The sequence below is a fragment of the Dasypus novemcinctus genome, chromosome 4 (genome assembly GCF_030445035.2).
Source record: "Dasypus novemcinctus isolate mDasNov1 chromosome 4, mDasNov1.1.hap2, whole genome shotgun sequence".
NCBI lineage: Eukaryota > Metazoa > Chordata > Mammalia > Cingulata > Dasypodidae > Dasypus > Dasypus novemcinctus.
Window position 1 is genome coordinate 116,574,546 of NC_080676.1, and position 22,615 is coordinate 116,597,160.

The following is a 22,615-nucleotide window of genomic DNA, read 5'->3' on the forward strand; positions in this document are numbered from 1 at the left end:
GCTGTATTTGTTTCCACAATTTAAAAAAAAGAAACTAAAGAGATAATGACAATTAAATGAAATACATGATATTGGATAGGGTCTAAGAATAGAGGAGGCTCAAGGGGAAACCAGTGAAGCATAAGAAAAAAATTAGTGTTCAATCAACATTAAATTACTTGAACTTGATAATTGCACTTAAGGTTATTACATAAGTGAATGTCCTTGTTCATAGGAAATGTACATGCCAAGTATTACATGTTCAAGGAGTATGATGTGCACAACCTGTTCTCAAATGTGCAGAAAACAGAGAAAGAAGGTTTTAGTTTCCTAGGTTGCCAAAATGCAATATACTAATTAGAGAAATGGGTTGGCTTTACAATGGGGACTTAGTAATTTATAAGTTTATAGGTCTTAGGCAGTGAAAGCATCAGATGATGTTTTCTTCCCAAAGACTGGCTGCCAGCAATCTTGAACCCCTGTCACATGGCAAGGCACATGGTAGTGTCTGTTGGATTCTCCCTCCTCCTCTGGGCCTCCTTGCCTTTGACTTCTGGCTTCAGTGGCTCTGTCTCTCTTCATATTCATCCCATTTATAAAGGTTGCCAGAAAGAGGATTAAGACTCACCCTGGGGCACATATTAACTGAAGTAGCCTAATCAAAAGATCTAATCAACAATAGGTTTATACCCACAGGAATGGATTAAGAACATTATTTTCTATGGTCCATCCAGCTTCAAACCGAGAAAAAGAGAGAGAGAGAGAGGAAGAAGGAAGGGACGGAGGGAGGGAGGCAAAGAATAAGGCAAATGTTATAAAATGTTAAAATTGGTGGATCTGGGTATTGGGGGGGGGGCTGGTTGGAGTGCTCTGAATGAGGTTTGTATTATGTTTTGTAACTGCCTGTAAATTTGAAATTATTTCAAAATAAAAAGCAAAAAAAAAAGAATGGGATTATTATGAAAATCCTACCTTCTATTTACAATTTGCTAAATATATGTAAATTATGTGAAAAGTTTCAGTGCATTTTCCCCCTCTGAACCTGCCAAACTATTTGACATACTACAAAAGATCACCATTCTAATAGTAGCACTTTAGTCCAAAGAGTAGGTCTTTACTTACAATTTAGATAAGGACCAAAAGATGAAAAATGGTTAACGTGGTAAAAATGAGATTAGAAAGAAGCATTTTCTAATAAAATAAACTATTTATTAAACATTAAATAATTATTTTATACAAGTTAAACAAAGTGAGAAAAACAAGGAACTAGAAGAAACAAGCTACTTTATGACAAACTGTCTTCTGTTAAAGTGCTTAGCATATAGTAAGTACTCAAAAATAACAAACTGAAAGGAAAATTCCACTTAAAACACTGATGCGTTATTTAAAATATTTTTTCCCTCTATCTCTTGCTCTACCCTAAAGTATGCTCTTAGAATTAAAATCATTGCATAATTTGAAATTTCTCTTAATTTCTCCTAATCTATTGATGTCCAATGACTTTATGATTATTCTGCCATTTGCATTAAAGCCTTGACATGCTTAAATTTTCCATCATCTTGTTTCCATACTCCAAACTCCTTTTATCATAAATCTGTACTATTGCAGTCAGTAAAGCAGAACATCTGGTCTTTGCTACCCAAATGTTTTCATTAAACTTCCTGGAATAACTTTCAATGACATTCAGTATGAGCAGCATCCACCTGAGTCCGTGCTTCAAATAGGAAAAGCCTTACACTAAATCTGCCACTATCTCCAGTGCCATTCTTAAATGTTTGCAACTCCTTTTACTCCAGTTTCTTGGAAGGAATCATATATTCTTTTTTTCACTAAGGCTTACTGGCTGTCACACCATCCACTTTTTCTGCCTGTACATGGAAAAAAAAATACATGGGACTATATTTTGAACATATGCAACAAGGCAAAAACTTTTTACGAAACAGTAGTTTCAAACATCTTCAGAATTTCTAGGATGATAAAATAGTTAAATATTTTAAAGGTTTCACAATTTTATGTTCTTTTTTATTCTAGATATCACATGGAATACTTTCATTATTTTCTGTATTCCCTCTATATACAAAAATGCACGAGTACATTTTAAAATGTATACTTTTATATAGTTTGAGAATATTAAGCATAAAAATGCTTTTTGAATGAGCATGACTTAAGAGGAAGGAAAAATAATACAAAATAATTTCTCCAGTAAGCTACAAATATCACTTAAAAGTATTATTCTTGACTTGCTCAGATGGTATAAGATCACAAAACCATGTAACTTTAAAATCATAGCAGACCTTAGAAATAATCTAATAGAATAGTTTCATATTAATATGTGAAGAAATTGAGGGTTAGACCTTAAATAACTCTTTCAAAATAAGGTAGCAGCAGTAGACAGACTAGAAACAAAATGCATGGAAAACCAAAGGTTTTGTAGTTCAAAAAGAAAAATAAAAAAAGTTCAGATAAATCTCCAAACTAGGTGAATTTCAGCATGTTACTTAACTTTGGGGCTGTAATTTTTTCATCTTTTATAAAAGTTCAGTGACTTTAATAATTCAACCAAAGAGTGTTGCTGATTGTAATAGAGCCCTGTATCTCCATTCAGGAAGATAACCTTAGCTTTATTCATTAAACAAGTATTTACTGAGCACCTAATGCTAGGCATTTGTCTTTAACCAATACATAAAGCACTAGGAACATATAAAGCTCTATAGAAAAAGTAGCATTCACATCATTCAATAAGTTATCTACTGAGTACCTACTCTGTGCAAAGCAATGGAAATATGATGTAAGGAAACTGATATAGTCCCTGCTCTCAGCTTCAACTGTATTGGGAGAACCAACACTAAATTAGTAAATTATCAAATGATACTATCTGAAGTGCTAATACTGAAACAGAGAAGGGGCTCTGATAAATATTAACAAGAGGGTCTACTTAGTCAAAAAGGAGACAGCATTTAAGCCAAGTCCTCAACCCTCAAAGATGAAAATAAAGCAGACATACAAAAAGCTGGTGAAAGATTAGAACAAAACAGTGCACATAAAACCTAACTCTGAGGTTAACAGCACAATGGTGCCATAAACAAGAGGTTGAGAGATTGTGGTGAGATAGTGAATTCAAAAATTTATGAATTTTTATATATAATTTTATAATACCCAATTATCTTTCTTTTCTAATTTCTCATGAGTAATACTGTTATACAAGAACATCCTTTACTTTTCTTCAAGAGGTTTTAAATCACTAAATAAGTAAAGAGGTACAAGTATAGGATGTACTAATGCTTCTACTATGTATTTATATTAATAATACAGATTAAAAGCACCTCTGCTTCAGAAATAAGTGCCAGCAAATGATGAAGCAGAAGATAGTAAAAAAAGATTCATCAAAATCCTACTATATGTAAGAGCCAACATAATGTCGTGGTTATCACAGGGGGTCGAGAGCTCAAATGTCTGGATTCAAATCTAGGTTCTATCATTAGCTGTGAGAGCTTAGAAACTATTCAACCCTGTTTTCTTATAAAAGAGGGATAATGGTATCTATCTCTTAAGTTGGAATATAGCAAACACACAAAATTTAGCAATTAGTTATTCTGTGCAAGGCAATGGAAGAAAGAATCCCAAGCAAGAATCACCAATTTTGAAATTATAATCTATTTAGGGAGGCAATAGTAACTTAAATATAACAAAGTAAGAAGAATTAAGCCTGATATTAATCATCAGCACAGTAAACAATGAGAGATGATGAAGATTAATGTAAACTTGGGAAACTGAATGCTTCACAGAAAAGGCTTCTTGGTGGATTTTTGTTCAGAAAACATAAATCACATAATTCATAGTAGTGGTAATTTTTCCTTTGGTACTTAATTCAAATATAACTAGTTTCATACTTTGTAGGGTGTCGACGAACTGAAGATGAAAAGTGCTAACAAAAGATCCTCACAAACTGACTAAAAGAGCAATAAAGAAATTTAGCAGAATTGGGAATAGAATTTAGGAGGTCTCAGATTCTAGGCCAGTGATTCTATTAACATTTCATTACAAGGAGTTCTGAGTCTCTGCTTTTATATTTTGGGGTATATAATTCACAGTAAATATTTTACTCAATTTTAATATTAATGCTTTACTAGAAGACTACTGACAAGGTTCACACTAGAAAAAATAAAAGCTAAAAGGATTTAGCACATTGATAAAGTTCTGACACTTCTTCCAACTTTAAATATATTAAAGTGATCAAAGTATCTTATATTCTGTATTGACAAAATATATATGGCTTAGCTAAAGCCATATGGGCTACTTAAAATTTCAATCAAATGTTTCTTCTGATCACATAAAATTTAAGAATCTACCAGAATCCTGCAAAATGCCTAAAGTTCTTCAAGACACCTAGAGACTGAGATATGAACTCAATATAGGACCACTCCCTAAAACAAATTCACATAAATAACCTATACATGTATTATTTTATTTTGCGCTTGACCTAGCGCCTTACAAATAATGCTCAATAAACGTGCCAAATGATCCTGAAGAGAATCTAGATTCACAAAGTCTCTTGTTTCCCAGTACTGTAGCTGTGCTATCTGAATTCAAAACTGGGTATATACAAAGATTATAAGTAGCTGTGGTTTGGGGTGGGGAAAACTTGGGGAGAGTGGAGTTAAGATGAGAAGATCACATACATAAACCTTGCAGAAGAAATGCCCATATTTTTAAAATCCTATCAGCATTCATTAGCAATATACAACCATTAATAAATAAGGAAACAGTGTCCTGTTTGGATAAAGAATTTGTAAAGGTCTTGAAAATTTTTAAATTATTTTTTTTTTCACATTTTTATCACTTTCTCCAAAGCATGTTAATCGTTCATTAAATTTATCTTGTCAAAACAAAATGAATTCTGAGCTTAAGTTACCCTTGACAGTATTTTTGGTAGGTTTCATCTTCATATCTAACATCTTTTCAAAGCAAAATTCTCAGTTATTGCAAACAGACTTCTTAAAGAGATTATCCTTTCATCCATAAGATTTAGTTCTCTAGCTTTGGGACGGGCAATGCAACCAACTTTTCTAAAAATAATTTTCATTTTTTTAAGTCTCCAGGAAATATAAGTATTTTTAACAGAATATACAGATGCCTTTAAGATTCATAGATGTGTTTTAAGGAAGTCCATGAACTCACTGAAATATCATACAAAAATTGTAATGCTATATTTTTTTTCTGGGGAGAAAGAAAATAGCTTTCATTTCACTCTCGAAAAGATGTGACCAGTTCCCCAAACCAAATTAGGATACAGTAAACAAAAGGTAATCTAAATGCATAAAAATTGAAGTGGCTAAAGAACATGTTTAAGTATGGTTATTTTTTTAAAATCTGCTTTGCCTTAGACTGTCTTTTAAAGCCTTTTCTGATACTATGACTTCTTACTGGGACTGAGTAACAGGACTTTCTTTAGCAGAAAAACATTACCTTTCTGAAAATCCAGGAACATTTTCCTGTCCTGCTATCAGTGTTTGCCATTTGCAAGTTGATTTAATAAAGATGGTTTTCTTCTATAGTTTGGTATTTTAGTTAATAAGACACATGAAGCAAAAGTTATTAGGCATTCTAGATGTAATAAAGTATTCTCATATAATTACTTCAAGATTTTGTAATTAAAAAAATGTATACCCTTTTATTAGGCTACATTAGTCTAGGTGTTCCCCTAGCTTGACCACCCTATTTTTATGACTTATGTGTAGAGGGTTATATTATTCCTCACTTTTGGACTCCACAGACTTTCCAAACACCAGCTGGGAATAACAAAGCAAAAGAGACCTAAAGCTAGGATGTTTGCCATTGCTTAACATGAACAGAGTAATGGGTGATAGTAAATACAGAGTTCAGTCTTTGCACAGTGACAGGTGTGCTTTTGGACCTTCTCAAAGGCTTGATTAAGAATTAAGCTTCAAGCTTCATGAATGGATTTCAACTTGTCCAGGTCCTCTTCCTCCAAGCTTGATTTCTTCATATGCTTCTCCCATTATTTTCTATGAAGTTTTAGCACCCTCAAGTGTATGCTGATCTCACTACTTTAAATGTAGTGTAGTTTTCTAAATCTGAGTATCCACGTAAGAAATTAAAATAGACTATGTGACCAAGAAACCAGCACTGATAAGAACCAAAGACAAACTCTAGAGGCAGAAAAGTTTTTTTTACTATGTGTGAGCTTCTTTTGCTCATTTATTTACCCATTCACTCAAACACGGGACCTTAATGTGTGCCCAGCTGGAGAATTCACATAAAACAGAGCTCCAGTCCTTAAGAAGCTTAGTCTATGAGGAAACTTTCAATTTTTTAAGAGTAAAACTGTGTTTTACTCTTAAAACTACATGCAGAGTTTGTAGCCATATTTAGACATTAGATAAATCCAAAAATTCAATACTGAAAAGAGCTGAAGGCAATCCCTGTTCATACAAACCATATGAAATATTTTTACAGTATTTGACATCAGTAGTACAAAAAAAACAGATGGAAATGGTTTTTAATGTTATCCTTTACTTAGGATATTTATCTACTGTACTTTGTAACAGATACTTCAAGCTTAAGGAAGAAAAAGATCATGTGGCTTTAGTTACTAATTTTCAAACTCAAGTAGAGCTAAAGGCTGGTGACAGATGGACTTGTGATCTGAATGTGCACCTCACAAAGCACAAGAAGTAATTATTTTGCAAACGGTTGTTTGCTTTAAACCTAATTATATGACACTGATAGTGTAACCAGCAGTAGGAAAATATCTTTGTTTTGGTTAATTGCCTAAAACTTTAAGAGTAACAGAGCTGTAAATTAAATCTAAACAATATACTATTCTTACAGCAGGCAACAGGCATTTCCCTCTTTTATTTTAAGACATTTCGATTCGCATTCCTCATAAGAGGTATGGCATTAAAAAACAAAAAGATGAGATTTTTCCTCCTGCTTTCAACATGCATATCACTCTAGATGATCATGAGCAGAGTTAATGATAAAGATAATAAAAATTTAACATGTACAGTACATCTTCACAATTTTCCAGTTGAATTTTTTTTCTAAATGGCACTTTTGTAAATTAAAATTACTAATTAAATCCAGGATCAGCAAATAGTTGTTGGGTGATAAAGAATTTAAACTTAAATACCAATATGTAATTAATCTAACAACTCAACCTTGTAACTTAAACTTCATTAACACAAGTTAGAGGTGAAAAATTCCTAATAACTTAAAATTATGATGTCGATCTATGTACATGGATATATGCACACAGTACAAATTTGTAGGCTTTTTGTCACCTCTTTCAAGATCATTCAAGAATAGCAATGATTTAAAAGTTAGGAAATGAGCACAAATTTTTTAAAAAACTTCAACAGTATGTTTCCTTATGAAGTGCTACAATAAATGTTCTATAAAGCTGTTAACTGAAGTCTAGGTAAGAATAAGGTTTGTTTTAGGAATAGCATTTGTCATTGCCCCAAATAGTTCATAAATGTTACATATAAGATATTTAGCTTGAACTATAGCAGGTAACTGAAAAAATGTTCATCAAATATTTACAGAGGCAAAGTAAATTTTTTTCCACACGCTAAATTACCGAAATTTTGCATTAAGAATGTCATTCAAGTTTTCTAAAATGAGAACTCTGAGTTTACATTGAACATCTCTACAATATTTAATCATTTTTTAAAAAATACAGTAAGATACATTTGTAAAATATCCAATTATCTAGATTTAGATAAAAGTAAATGAGAAACTTAAAAGGGAAACATTAACAGTATTAATTTTTCCCACCTGGAAAGTACAGATATATTTACTAAGTAAAATGAAAACATTCCCTGGTTTCTAAGGCACACCATTTGCTATTATATCTAAAGTGGGATTTATTTGATAAACTGCATTAAGCTTTCAGAACATTTGCTGCAAGTTAGGAATAGGGAACAATCACCTAAGATGGCAGTCTGTAGTCAAGAAAGGTATTTCAACTAAAATATGTCAATTCTCACATCTGAAATCACTTATGACATTACTGATATACAATGTGGAAGAGTTTCTGTATAGATTTTTTTAGGCTGACTTACGGTGCTCAATGCTTTAGAGGTAAACTCAGTTCTCTTTTGTTTAACAGTGTCTCATTTCCACTACATAAAGCTTGGTCTCCAGTTCCACTACCCAATGCCTGCTTTCCATTAAGCCGTATTTCATCAGCATCAGTACCACATAAACTGATTACATTATAAAAGGTCTCTAAATCACTCGGCTCAAATGAAACAGATGGTTTCTGTAATGCTCCAGGAGCAAGAGAACCCTCTCCAATAATTCTCAGATTGATAAATTTGATTTTCCAGGTATTCTCCACAAAAGGGCAGCGGATGAGTCCAAAAATTTGTTCAAAAATGCCCAAACAAGTGTTCCCTCGGTGGACGGTCCCAGCAACTCCAACCATAACTAACCCATGGGGAGAAGCAGCACACTTCAATCCATGAGCATCTAGGTTGGGGCTGAGAAAAAGAAATTCTTCTTTCACTAGTGACAGTAAACGAAGGCTCACAATTTCTGCTCCATGGTAGTCTATCACATTTTGTTCTGATGTGTTATAATAAAATCTAAGTTTGACATCATGCCAAAAGTGCTGTGGCCCCCATTCATCTTGAGGTGGTCCAAGAAGAGGATTCTGAGAATTGAGAAGCTCAAAGAACCAATGACAGAATTCTTCTCCTAATCGATGAAAATCAATTTTTTCAGCTTTATCTTCCTTTGCCTGCTAATTAAAATAAAAACAAAACCAGAGTTAACTCTATTTTTCCAACTAGCTTGTGTCATTGCTAGGTTTGAATTACTGAGAGAATTGAAACTAGATGTGACCTCATTAAACTTATCATGCATGCAGAGTTAAATTTCATTTTTCAGAAAAAGAAAAGCAGTTTTAGACTTACCCAGTGTAACAGATCAAAATTCAGCTAAGATAGTAATGTCAAACAAGGCCTCTTAAAATATCAGCATTAAAAGAATGATTTATAGAAACATTTTTTCGATTGTGGCAGTGGTTTCACAAGTGTCTGTATCTGTCAGAACTTATCAAACACATTAAATGAGTACTTTTTATTGTATAATTATACCTCAATGAAGTTTATAATAAACAAGCATTTTTACCATCTTTTAAATAGGTATTTCCAAAGTATCTGACATAGGTTATTCTTCATGGTTGGGGTTAGCTTAAATTATTTCCCTTTTTCCAAGGAAATGCTACTCCAAAAATACACTTGATAGGCTGGATCTTATTCATCTATACATTTCAGATCATAGTACCTCATTGAGATGGGAAGACAACTTACATCAACTGAGCACCTATGACTGAATATACTGGGTACTGTGCTTGGTACTTCAAGTGCTATTTTCTGCTATCTTCACAAGCCTTATGACAAAGAAGATATTGTCACTAAGCTCATTTTATAAATGAGAAAAACAAGTCCCAAAAAGGTCAAGTTACTTGCCCAGTCCTACATCTATTTGGCAGATTCTAATATAAAGCCACTTCTATTATGATTTCAAAGTTAATGCTCTTCTGTGTACAAGAAAGGCCATAGAAAATCCTTTCCTATTTTGAAAGCAAAACTCTCTCACTGTAAAACCTAAAGTATGTAGTATGTAGTTTAAAAATCTGCAAATTACTGAGAGATAAATTCAAACAACATTCAAATATTCACTGAACATCTAAAATATACAGTAGAGATACAAAGAAAAAGAAAATACCAGCCACAGGAAATTACTGCAACAGCATTTTTTTCTAGTTAAAAATCATATGTAAAAGTTGAGTTTCTTAAGGGGAGGAAGAGGGAAGAATAGGTGTAACATAGGGCATTGGAATTGTTCTGAAAGACCTTTTAATGACAGATAAAGGCCATTATACATTTTGTCAAAACCTATAAAATTGTGCAAAGTGTAAACTATAATGTAAACTACAGACCACGGTTAGTTAGCTATGCTTTGATATGTGTTCATCAATTTTAACAAATATATCACATCAATGAAAGATGTTGCTAATGGAGAAAAGTGGGGGGAGGGTTAGGGTTATCCCCCTATAAATCTGATGTAAGATTTATATAATCTAAAGCTTCTATAAAAAAAAAAAATTACAGTTATTTTCATGGAATTTCTATAGTTTAATACCAAAGAAATAATTAAAAATGATAAAAGTGTTTAAAATAGCATTCTTTTGAAGTGGAAAAAAAATTAGAGAATTAGAATCTAAATTAAAATTAAATTGATTCTACAGATTATCTACACTCTTTAAAAATCCAGTAGTCCTCTCATTTGATGAGAATGAGGGAAAATAAATTTTATTCCCTTACAAATGAACAGAATATTTTATATACATTACTAAGTGTCAGAAAGATTTTTTTAATGCTCAACTGTTCTTTCTTCCTTTAAAATGCAAAGAAACTGAAGTAAAGTTGTAATTATAAAATATCACTTAAACATTATTAACCATATTCCCTAGGATCCAGTATTATTTTAAGAGTTTCAGACAGAACAATGGTTCAGGATATAACTGAAAGATCTATTTACTTGTTGAAAGAGTTGAACGTCTTCGGTCTTTGTAACTGGCTCTGGTAATTCCTTCAATTTTGGTTTTGATTGTTTTTTCCAGTAATCTTTTGCATGCTGAATAAGATTGTGTTTTTCAGTAGCTGGAGGTATAATAACCCCTTGTGCTGCCAGGTACTTAAATATGACTTCCCGGTGGACTTTTTTACGCCTCAAAAGTTCTTCTACACTTTGACTGTAGACTAATATTGCATGAATGGCATCTAGAAGGAAATTGCAAAGATTAACAGAAAAGCATGAGTCATTGGTAAATACTTTAAAAGTCAACAGAAACCTTATCAAATAATATTTATAAACTTCTGTTATGACATTGTTTTCTCTATTATTATTTTTAAACATTAGGAAGTGGGTTGTAGATTTTTTCCATTCCTTCATACTTTAAACTTCCCTACCTGAAACCCTCTTCCTTTTACTTCTCCAAAGAAAATGTAATTTAGCATTCTTTTTAAAGAATTGTGTTTTAAGAAAAAATGTGAGCCAGAAAAATGATTCTTCCCTAAATAGGGCAACAGGACCGAAATTCATATACAATACCTAAAACTAGGTAAGATCACAATATTTTAGGAATACGAGGAATTTCAGTCCAATCTCCTTACTCTACAGATATCAAAAGTTGAGGATACATGAGGTGTCAACCATCAAACTTCTGTGATGTGGTATAACCAGGACTAGTATTTTTTTTTTTTTTACTTTTTAAAATTGTATACAAACACAGATCAAAGAATATTTTTAACATGTATGAGGTATACAAAATAGCAATATACTCACCACCTAGCTTAAGACATAGGAAATTACTAGTATTGTTGAGGTTTCCATTTCATCCCTCTCTCAAATTATTCCCCATCCCTTCTCATTCACCTCCCAGGTAAGCTACTATTCTAAATGTTATCATTCCCTTGCTTTTCTTTACATTTGTACAATATAAGTATGTATCCCTAAACAATATAGTATTTTTTGAACATAAATTGAATTATCAATATCAAGTTTTCTTTTATCAGCTTTACACTTAATGCTCTTTCTGAGGTTCTTCTATGTGTATATATGTAATTCTGGTTACTTCATTTACACTGCTTAACAGTAGTAATTCATTATATGACCATATCACAAAATATTTTATTCTTATTTAATAAACTTTTTTCCTGGTGTCCTGTTACAACACTTTTACTTTAAATGCTCTCAATTAAGACTCCTAGTGAACAGAGAGGCAAGCAGTATGAGCATCACCTGGAAGCTTGTTAGAAATGCAGAATTTCTGGGTCCACCCCAAACTACTGAATCAGAATCTGCAATTTAATAAGATCTCTAAGGGATTCACAAGCACATTCAAGTTTGAAAAGCACAGGTCTAGAATTTAAACCTAAGAGTAAGCAAATCTTCAACATTAGGAGATATTGCCAAATTTGTTTTCCAAAATGGTATTTTTAATTTACATTCCTCCAGCAGTTGTCAAAGAGTTACTTCACCTGACCACCAACACTTAAACATTATATTTTTTAATTTTTTGCCAACCTGGTACACGGTAAAGATACCTTGTTTTTGGTTTCCTTTTCCCTGCTTTCTAAAAGAGATTGAGTAGTTTGCCAGTTATATTTCTCTTCTCTGAGAAATGTCTCCTCAAATCATTTAAACAATTTTGTACTGGGAAGTTTGTTTTTTCATTATTTTCTTTTAGATCCACTATATAACATTTTCTTCTGTTACAATTTTAAATTCACACCATGCATGCAATTAACGTTAAAATATATAAATGCTGAAGACATACAAGTCAAACTATTTTCAGTTTAAATTCACAGCAATGTATTTAAAATGTTCAATATACCAGTTTAAAAGTAGAAAATTGTTTTTAAGCCATGTGACACACAAATTGAAATAAATGCTTAAGCTACTCATTTACATTTTTATATGACTTAATAATTCTTAGAATCTACCATAATGCCTAATTGGCCCTGAAAGTTACGTTTTTCTAGGACACAAAATAATCTCGAAAATGTTGGACCCAAAAGAAGGCATGGAATCAAACAAACTCGCTATATTTTTACTACAGTGGCTGTTTTACCACGGAGGTTGACATCAAATGTTTATGATATCCTCCCCCAAGCCTTGAAGGAAAGGAATTCTAAGCAGCATCTGACATCTCAGCTAATCCAAACTTGAAAAGGGTTCCCTGGAATTTTTCAAAATGATTGTTCACTTAATCAGAATCCTCAAAACAAGTGTTTGTCCGTAACATAATCGATGGATAAAACTTGGAAGCACCGCGGTCAGTGCTACCACCTCCCCAAAAGGCCAAGGCCAGCCCGAGTTGTGTGGATTCCCGATGATTTCACCCGAATACAACCGTGGTGAGAGTGAGGCCTGGGGAGGGGCGGGCGCCCCCAGATATAGGGGTCCGACCTTACCTTGGCGGTCCTCAGGTTGCACCAGGCGGTTGGTGATAGTGTCGCAAAGGGCCATGATTTCGTCGTTGTCCAGTAGGCCGAGCATTTTGCGACAGCCCTCCATCTCTGACTGGCTGAGTCCCGGCATCTCGATCCCAAGAAAGGGGGATGAGGACGACACCAATAATGTCGCCCCTCCAGCCCACCGGGCCGGCGCCCTGGCAACACTCACCGGAAGTGCCTTCCTTGGTGTTCTCTGCCAAAAGGCCTCCCGTATTTCAGACCCCTGGGCGGAAGTGATAACCAATGAGGTCAGTAAGGGAACTAGGTGTTCCGACTTGTCGTTCCGGCCTAGCCCTCCAGGCTGACTGAGCGGGTTCCCAGTATCTCACTTTGAGTAGTGTCACGTCCACACCGAGAACATCGACCTCCCGGAAGGAAAATGGTTGCAAAAAAAAAAAAAGAATCACTGAATTCTTCAGGAGCCCCTCCTCCAAAAGAGCGCCTTGGAAGGCGGCGCAGGTGCGTAGAAAGCCCTCGGCAGTGAAGCGCACAGCGAGCTCCCGTGATGCCCTGGGGCCGGCCAATGGAGGCAGCTCTCACCCGCCAGTGAGCCCGGCCCCCGGGAGCGCTTGAATGTCCTCTGTGGCCTCTTCTGAAGGGGGAGGGGTACTACAGCTTAAATTACGGTGTATTCGGTTTTTAAAATAACTACTATGTTTAACATTATACTATGAAAAGTGAGGGGGGGGAAATCATCACCTATCCTTTCCTACGCCTGCCCAGCTGAAATTCCTTTCAGACACGCCGGCATCGGCGGTTGCCTCCATTCTCGCTGGTTTGTTAGGAGAGGCGACATCGCTCGCAGTTTAAGGTGAGGGGCTCTGAAAGCCAGATTGAGTTTTACGTCATTTATTAACTTTTACCGCGGCCAAAATGCTTAATCTTTTGTCCCTCAGTTTCCTATTGAAATGGATCTAGTAAGGATACCTATCATAAGGTTGTAGTACAGGAATGGGATGGGGATATTTAAGAATAGTGACTGGTGCCTAGAATGAGCTCAAATATTAGTTGTTATTGCTGTTAGTGTGGCAGGCAACCTACCTTCACGAGAGAGAAACAGTTATGCTCTGTTGAACTGAGGGATCAGATTTAGAAACATTGTCATCTTTTCCATTTTTAGCCATAATTTAGATTTGTTAACGTTTAATTAGGGTATTGATATTGATTAGGCTATTGTAGCTGAATTGTACACATCTGCAGGTCCAAGTGAACAAATTTAACATATTTAACGACTAAATATCAATCATAAAATATATATAGACTTTTGGAAACGCATTCAAAACATGGATAAATTAACATGCCAATGGCTGTCGTTTGAGGTACAATTTATTTATGCAACGGATATCATTTTGCCATTTTTCAGTAAGTATTCATGAATGCCAACAATGCTAGTTTTAGATTCAGAAAAATGACACTGAGCTTCCTTTTAAGGAGCTTTTGGGAATGTTACAAGTAAATCCATGACAAGATAATGTAAGTACTTATATATGCTAGTGTAGTACCACACGGAAGGCATGCCCAACTTTGTCTTTCCTTCATTAATTCCTTTATTTTAAAATGTATAGCTTATTAAACACCTCTTACTTGCCAGGCACTGTTATTTTTGCTGGGATCGTCACAAAACCCTACCCTTTGGAGTGTGCATTCTAGTGGGAGGAAACGGACAATAAACAAATAAAATACTTATCATGCTGGGAGATGCTGTGGAGAAAAATCAAGAGGTTAATGGAGAGGATATTGCTCTTTTATACAGATTGTCAGGAAAGGTTTAATTGATAAATGACATTGAAGGAATGATATGAAAAAGTGAGAGAATGAACCACAGAAGATTATTAAAAAGCAACAGTTCAGCTCCTGAGGAAAGGGATGTGCTTGGTATGGAAGACCAGTGTAGCTGGAACAGCTTGAGCGTGGAGGAGGCCATGAGCAATGAAGTTAGAGTTGCAGATAAGACTGATCTAGAGCAGGGTTTCTCAGCAGCAGCTTTAGTGACCTTTTGGACCAGATAATTCTTTGTTGTAGGGGTTAACCTGTGCTTTGTAGGATGTTGTTCTAGCAGCCCTGGCCTCTACCCACTAGATGCCAATAGCTCTTCCTCCCCCTAGTGGTAGGAACCAAAAATGTCTCAAGACCCAGACAACTATCCCCTGGGAGTGGGGGCGTTGAGAGGAAAAACCATCCTCTATTGAGAACCAGATTTAAAGCAGACTTAGAAAGTGCTTTCTAAGATGATGAAAATGTTCTATATCTGTGCTGTCAAATATGGCAGCTGTTAGTCACACGTTGCTTTTGAGCACTTATAGCTATTGCTGAGGAACTTTAGTTTTCACTTAAATTTTAATCAGACTTAAATAGCCATATGTGGCTAGTAACTTTTCTTTTCTACGAGGCAGATCTAGAACCTTTAGACCATTACCAAGACTTTGTCTTTTATCTTTTACCTCTTTGACTTATCTACTATTCTCAGTCCTTCACTCCAGTCTAGACACATTGGTTCCCTTGCTCTTTGTTCCTTAAACTTGGCAGAGCCTTTGCTCTTCATGTTTCCCTAGCATATTTTTCTCTCATATCTGAATGGCTCTTCTGCTAACTTCATTCAGGTCACTGCTCAGATGTCATCTTATTTAAAATCACCAAAACGACCCATCAGTACTTATATATTTCCTACCCATTTTACTTAATTTTTCTCCATAGCACTTATACTGTATACAGAGTTTACCATCCCTCAATAGAATGTGAGCTCTGTGAGCAGGGCTTTTGGTCTTTTTTTTTTTCTTTTTCTTGCTCATTATAGAGCTTGGCACACAGTACATGCATGATAATGGCAGAAAAACTTCATGGAATTTAGGATCTCAGCTTTATTGAGCAATTAATGAATTCGACAGCATCCCATTCAGAAAGTAGAAGGAAGCTCCTCCAAGGGGAGTAGAAAGAAGCTCATATAGGGCAAATGTTGAAGCAAGTGAGGAAATGTTCTGATTGACCTTAAAGTTTCCATTTTACTTGGAGGGGGTCTTATAGTGTGGGGAATAGGTGGTTGCTTAGGACTGAGAAGTTAACTGGCAATAACTAAGTGGCTGTATTTAAATTTGGTTTCCTGGGCAAACCAGGTAATTATGTATAGGAATTAGAAACTAGCTTAGGTTTTTGGTTTTGCTGACATGGGGCTTGGCATGGGCAGTTCCATGTTGAGCCTACAAGATTTTATCTATCAATTAATAAATGAGTTATGACGTCATGGGAGGGTTTTAACCTGAGGAGTGGCATGTTCTGACTTGTTTTAAACAGGATTACTTTGGCTATTGGTGTGAAGAACAGACTCAAGGGGGTAAAGGCAAGCATGGAAGCAGGGAATCCAATTAGATTACTGCAGTAGTCCAGATAAAAGAAGATGGTGGCTTGAGTCAGCGGTAGCAAATTGAGGACATGATAAAGGGTCAGGGATGACTGCAAGGTTTTGGTTTGGCCAACTCAAAGTATGGAGGTGCAGTTTACTGAAGAAGACAACTGGGAGAAGTAGGGTATAGGAGTTATCAGAAAGATCAGGCTTTGTGGAGAAAGTGGTGATGCCCTAGAAAGTTTAAATAAAAGAGTGAAGGGAACATCTGGGAAGAGAACGAAGAATTACAGGTAAAGGTAGCAATAGTGAAAACTGCATGGTATATTAGCATTGAGGAGAGCAGGTAGGGTTTTAAATATGGCAGGAGCCAAAGACAGGGTAGGAACCATAGCATGAAGAGAAAATTGGCAACGTAACAGGAAGGGCTCAGCACCAGACCCATCACAGATTTAATTCTTATAACCTTGTTAGAAGTGCTGTCCCTCTTTAACAGATAGGAAGCCTGAGCTCAGTGGTTGCACTTAATTGCGTAAGCTGCCAAGTTGGAGTTTTAATACACTTGATCCCTGCTACCACTACCTGTGTTTCCATTAAATCACGTTCTGATAGTTTCACTTATTGAATACTTTTTAATAAAAAAGGGTTAAGTTCTTTAGAAAGCACCTGGGATATTAGATCTTATGTTCAAAATATTCATTTGCCTAAGAGTAGTTACTTTTTTTTTTTTAAAGATTTATTCATTCAATTCCCCCACCCCGGGTGTCTTTTCTGTGTCTGTTTGGTGCGTCTTGTTTCTTTGTCTGCTTCTGTTGTCGTCAGCGGCACGGGAAGTGTGGGCAGCGCCATTCCTGGGCAGGCTGCACTTTCTTTCGCGCTGGGCGGCTCTCCTTACAGGGCACACTCCTTGCGCGTGGGGCTCCCCTACGCGGGGGACACCCCTGCGTGGTGCGGCACTCCTTGCACGCATCAGCACTGCGCATGGGCCAGCTCCACACGGGTCAAGGAGGCCCGGGGTTTGAACCGCGGACCTCCCATGTGATAGACGGACGCCCTAACCACTGGGCCAAGTCCGTTTCCCTAACAGTAGTTACTTTAATACCTATTAATCAGGGACCCAGCATTATGAAAGGTGCTGTGAACAATGCAGATGTGGTTCCTACCCTAACAGGTTGTACTTCTTTAAATGTCCTGGAAACAGTTTGAAACGCTCTGAATTTAAGGGGGGATAGTTTACCTAATCTAGGGAAACCTTGTTGCTTTTGATTAGACCAGTTTTTTCTAATGTTAGTATGCATCAAAATCACCTGGACTTGTTACAGATTGTTCTCACCCTGCAGATTCTTACTCAGAAAATCTGGATTACGGCCCAAAATTTAGCAGCTCTAGTAAGTTCCCAGGTGATGCTAATTCTGCTCTTCTACAGACCACAGTATAAGAATCACTGCAAGTAGTTAATGAAATATCAACCAGATATGTCTGTAGGGAACTTCATCCTTTGTCTCTGAAATCACTGCTCCTTAGGCAAGTCTGATCCTATTAGGATATATTACATGAATTCATGCTTTACATTTCTAGGGAAAACTGCATGGCATAATGGGAACATTATGGTTTTAGGAGAGATCTGAATTTTCTAAAAAGTCCCATCATTTATTGGCTGAGTGACTTATTTAACCTGAGCCTTGGTGTCTAAAAAGTGCTATTCATATCTAACTTTGTTTTTTTAAGTTTTAGATAGTAATATTTAAGAGAGATAGTACATAGAAAGTAGGTACAGTAATTTAGTAAAACAGAACCATTCCTTCACCAGTGTGCCAAACCCATAAATATGGCATGGGCTCCCATTTTTTACTTTTATTCCGTATTATATTGGACTGACTCCATTTCAGATTTTGAAACTTCTGTCCCTATTATTGGTTAGTTCTTGAAGTCAGTATGAATCTTACTCTATGAAAAGCAATTTGGTTATCTTGGAAACATACTTAACATTTCTTGATTGCTCAGAATTCCTGTTTCAGAAAAGGAAAATTTTAAGTTTATATAACCTTAATAACTTTGTATAAATACCTTAATACACTTATGGTCTGAAAATGGATTTAATAGCCTAAGATCGTTAAGACCACAAGTCTTAGGCGAGAATTCTAGATCTCAGCTCTAGAAAGCTTCAGTAAACATTTTCATATTTTATCTCCAAGCATTCAAAGAATGTCTGTTCTTTCATTTGCAGGAGTATTTGCATCAAAAAGAGGTTTCTTCTCTACTCCAGCTCCCATTTTTTCTTTCCAGTGGCAAATTATAGCATATAGGGTAGGGGGTTTTCCCTACCCACTCACACGCAAGGGCATAACTTTTGATTACATTCCTAAGTGACTTAGACATTTCCCCTAAAATACTCTTGTAAGCAGCAGTTTTCATAGTCATTTACATTCTGATATTTCAAAGTAACTTCACAATCTTTTTTTTCTTTTTTTAATTCAATGAACAGGCTTGTCACCCTTCACAGATTACCGACCTAGAGAAAATCCACTGATTTGCTCTTGGAGAGTTTAGACATATATTCTCTTCCACCTTCAGGTTGCAGAGGGTACTATATCATACTGAAACCACTCACCTGAAATACCACAAAAGCATCTCACTTTGTGTAAACTTTTAATTTTCTTTGTGTAAACTTTAATTTTCTTAATTTTCTGTATTATGTTTGAAAACCTAATCAACACTCGAAATATGGTAACTAAAATACCCAATCCCTTATAAGACATGATAGAAATTTCTTATTTAATGTATACCTTAAATAAGTCTTAATTCCTTTTGAAAGCAATTTGCTACATAAAACTGAACACTTCATTACCAACAAGGACAATGTTTTATTGAACAAATCTATGTACAGTACAAAAATTTCTTGAAATGAAACACTCTTATTGATTTATTGCATTTCAATGGCTCAGTTTTAATTTGTACTCTTATAAAATGCAAAGTAAAATAATTTAACATTCAACAAGGAAGCACAAATTTCCTTTCTTGCTGAATCTGTAATATCTTTCACATATTAACAATTCCAAAATGCATATGCAGCATTTAGTCATTCTGAAAAGGTGGTTTACAGTACCAAATAAATTAAAAAAAGAAACAAAACACTATCATCCCTTTAGGTTTTTCATCCATACAACAGTATTAAACTAAACATGAAAGGAGTACGGCTGAACCTTCAGTGTGATTTGAAAAAAAACCACAAGTTTAATGTTATAAATTATCTACTCGTTATATAATTTTCTTTAAAAAAATGAATATGGCTAAAACCCAAAGTACCAGTGTCCTTGCCCACTTTAGTACTACTAAAGTGATGCCCCTTTAGTACTACTTCCATAATATCTGAGCAGCAAAAATTCAGATTTGTTATTTTCTTGACCTTACTGAAACACAGCAAAAAGTTAATTTTTGAAGGGAATTTTTATTAAAAACAAAGGTGTGAAATATGTTCTGTGTAAGGTAAATATATCCTTAAAATAGAAGAGTAATATCCTTAAAATAGTAGAGTAAAATAAGAAGCAAAGAAAAGGATAATCAGGAATGAGAAGAAACCTTTTCTTCTGAATTCCATATTGGAACTGCTGGAAGTTTGTGTAAAGGCAAAATGGAATAGGTTTATGTTTTATAAGAACACATAATGTATATATTCTTTCAATAGGGATTGAGAATTATAAAGAGGTTGAAAACAGTGTGGTAAAATAGAATTTTATAAAACATTCTTTTATTTAGTCAGGTATAAACCAATTTGATTTCAGTCTTTCAGAAACAGTTCTCTTAGCAACATCAAAGTGGAAATAAAACCTCAAATTAACCTTAAAAGACAAAAACAAACAAAAGTGGAACATGCTTTAAAGCATCTTAGAATGAAACGCAGAATTAATGATAATGTAATAATTTGCGGGTACAGACTTATTTCAAAGATTACAACTTCTAAAGTAAAAAAAGGAAAAATTATATTAAAAAAAAAATTCATTGTCCAAATGAGCCAGTTTCCAAACAAACTTTTTATTAAATGATATAACTTTTAAGTTGAACTGAAATAAAACTCAATTATTACATTTTTAGTATCAGAAGTATGGAAAACGTTTTGATGTTTAAAAAAAGAATGAAAATATCTGAGTTTTGCTTATTTGTTACTTAAATACAAATTCCACAGCCTAATGTAGGCTACATAACAAAACAAACACAAAATTTGATTGGAATGGATTTCTGACCATCATTGCATAGTAGTGGTTTCCCATGATAAATAAAACTAATAAAATTGAGAAATTTTTTTATGGAATTACTAATTTAATAAAGTCTAATAATATACCTTGGAAGAAATGTCTCAGTAACTTCATTCAAGCAGCTTTAATATCCTAAAATTTATAATAATAGGGTCTAATGAGATTATCTGCTATGAACAAAAAATTAATCACTTGGAATAACTGAAATAGTTGATATTAATACATTATTAGCTCTGTTTTTCAAGATTTACCTTTGTATTTTTGTCCTTTTCATCAGTATTTAAGATTAACAAAGTACTGGGTAAAAGGCGATGTTTAAGCTCCTCTTTTCAAGAATGGATATGTGTAAATCATCTAATTTGAGAGGGCATTTAAAAAAAAATTATTGTTTTAGTAATTTATTGACAAGCTAAAATCTTCCTTAGGAAAATTACTAGTCATCAAGGGAAATAATGCATCAATATATCACTTACTGTGCAAATTTTTGTGTAAATACTTCTGTTTATATATAAAAGTTACTATTCATACCAAACTCATCATTATTGAACAAAAAAGCATGAGTAGTATGGCTTATTTTGGAGTTACCTCTCCTAATTAAATAAACCAATGAATTCTTGACCTGATTCTTAGCTGACATAAATTTTTAAAGCCAGTTATCTTTTTAGGACTGAGCTTAGATAACTCACATTAATGTCTAAAGGACCTTATTATGAATTATCACTCAATGCCCTAACTCTACTCTATATACAGATAGAGAGATCCCAGTGTGCTTATACCATTATTCACATTGAAGACTTTATGATTCAGTGTTTTCCTTCAACTACATAGCCTTTAACAGTCTTAGATTCCTCCCTACTCTTTCCAAAGTTATTTATCGTACTTTAATTGGCAAAGATGCCATTTAAATATAACTAATTTGTATTACAAAAGTAAAAAGTGAAAAGTTCTGTCAAGAGTTTATTAGCAAAGCACTGTTTTATTTTGAATTTTAGTCTTTAATGCAAGCATACCATTCATTGAACTTTGTTTGACCTGTCTAATCACCTGGAAAAAAAAATTAACAGTCTTTAATGGGTAACATGGTGATAAACCAAGTTTTATTTTCATTATTCAGTTTCTAAATTGTACCACAAACAAAACAGCAACAGTTCCTTAAACTATGTCTGACCATAATGGTCAAGACAATCTGATTATGCATGAAAAGAAAACAAATCCCATTTGTAGAATACTTTGTTTATTATAAACAAACTTTTTAAAAAAAAATTGGTTAACTTTTCCCTTTCTGTAAGGCCATACCTGGTTTTCTTTCTGACTAATCACCTGAACATATTTCTCACTAAGTGAAACTGAACATGCTGCTACTAATCATAATTTTTTTAAAATGTGGTTTTCTGGATAACTGGTACTTTGGGAGTTCTGTAATAACCATTTTGGAATCAAGAAAGCACATCTCCTCTCTGAGTTCATTCTAGAAAATGTGCTTTATCTTTAGTAATCCAAGACCACGCTAAAATTAAGGCCATCAGGGAAATAAAAAACTGATGAAGCATTTTCTTGTAGTGCTTTTTTCACACTACTGCTTGATAGACAGATCTTTCTGAAACATTTTTATCAGGCACCTGTAAAATAGAAATGTCCGTTAATTCAGATGTTATAGATGTTCAACTGGAATTCCAAGTCAGATGTCTATTTAGTTTATATCTTTCCTCAAAGAATACTGACATTGGTGCAAAGGCAAGTTCCTCTATTGCTGAATATTTTCCTTTTAAAATTATTTTCTTGTTCTGTTTTAGTTATGTTTTTAACAGAGGCACAACTTCACTTGATTTATATTGTGGCATGCAGACAAAATACCATTTCCATCCTAATTACTTTATTTCTAGACCTTTTACCACATGAAATTGGGACTGAAGGAAAGCCTTTGATACAGTGAAAAGAATATGATCAAAGAATATGAAAGACCTATGTTCAAGTTCTGGCTTCCACAAGTT

The 22,615-nt window shown here is 34.4% G+C and overlaps 2 protein-coding genes across 4 annotated transcripts in view; both read right to left on the minus strand.

Annotated features, from left to right (window-relative positions):
- Positions 1 to 1,166: 1,166 nt before the first annotated feature.
- On the minus strand, positions 1,167 to 13,572 carry C4H3orf38 (chromosome 4 C3orf38 homolog). The gene is made up of 3 exons (XM_004448595.4): positions 12,993 to 13,572; positions 10,555 to 10,796; positions 1,167 to 8,749 (listed from the first exon to the last, which is right to left on the minus strand). The coding sequence occupies exons 1-3, from the start codon at positions 13,117 to 13,119 to the stop codon at positions 8,072 to 8,074; spliced, it is 1,047 nt and encodes a 348-aa protein (XP_004448652.1). The 5' UTR covers positions 13,120 to 13,572; the 3' UTR covers positions 1,167 to 8,071.
- Positions 13,573 to 19,215: 5,643 nt separating this feature from the next.
- ZNF654 (zinc finger protein 654) overlaps positions 19,216 to 22,615 on the minus strand; it is a 365,546-nt gene continuing 362,146 nt past the window's right edge. For all 3 annotated transcript variants that reach the window (XM_058296049.2, XM_058296047.2, XM_071214891.1), the window contains one exon: positions 19,216 to 22,243. In XM_058296049.2, the coding sequence (XP_058152032.1) occupies positions 22,236 to 22,243 (8 nt within the window). In that variant the 3' untranslated portion in view covers positions 19,216 to 22,235. The remainder of the gene's footprint in view (positions 22,244 to 22,615) is intronic.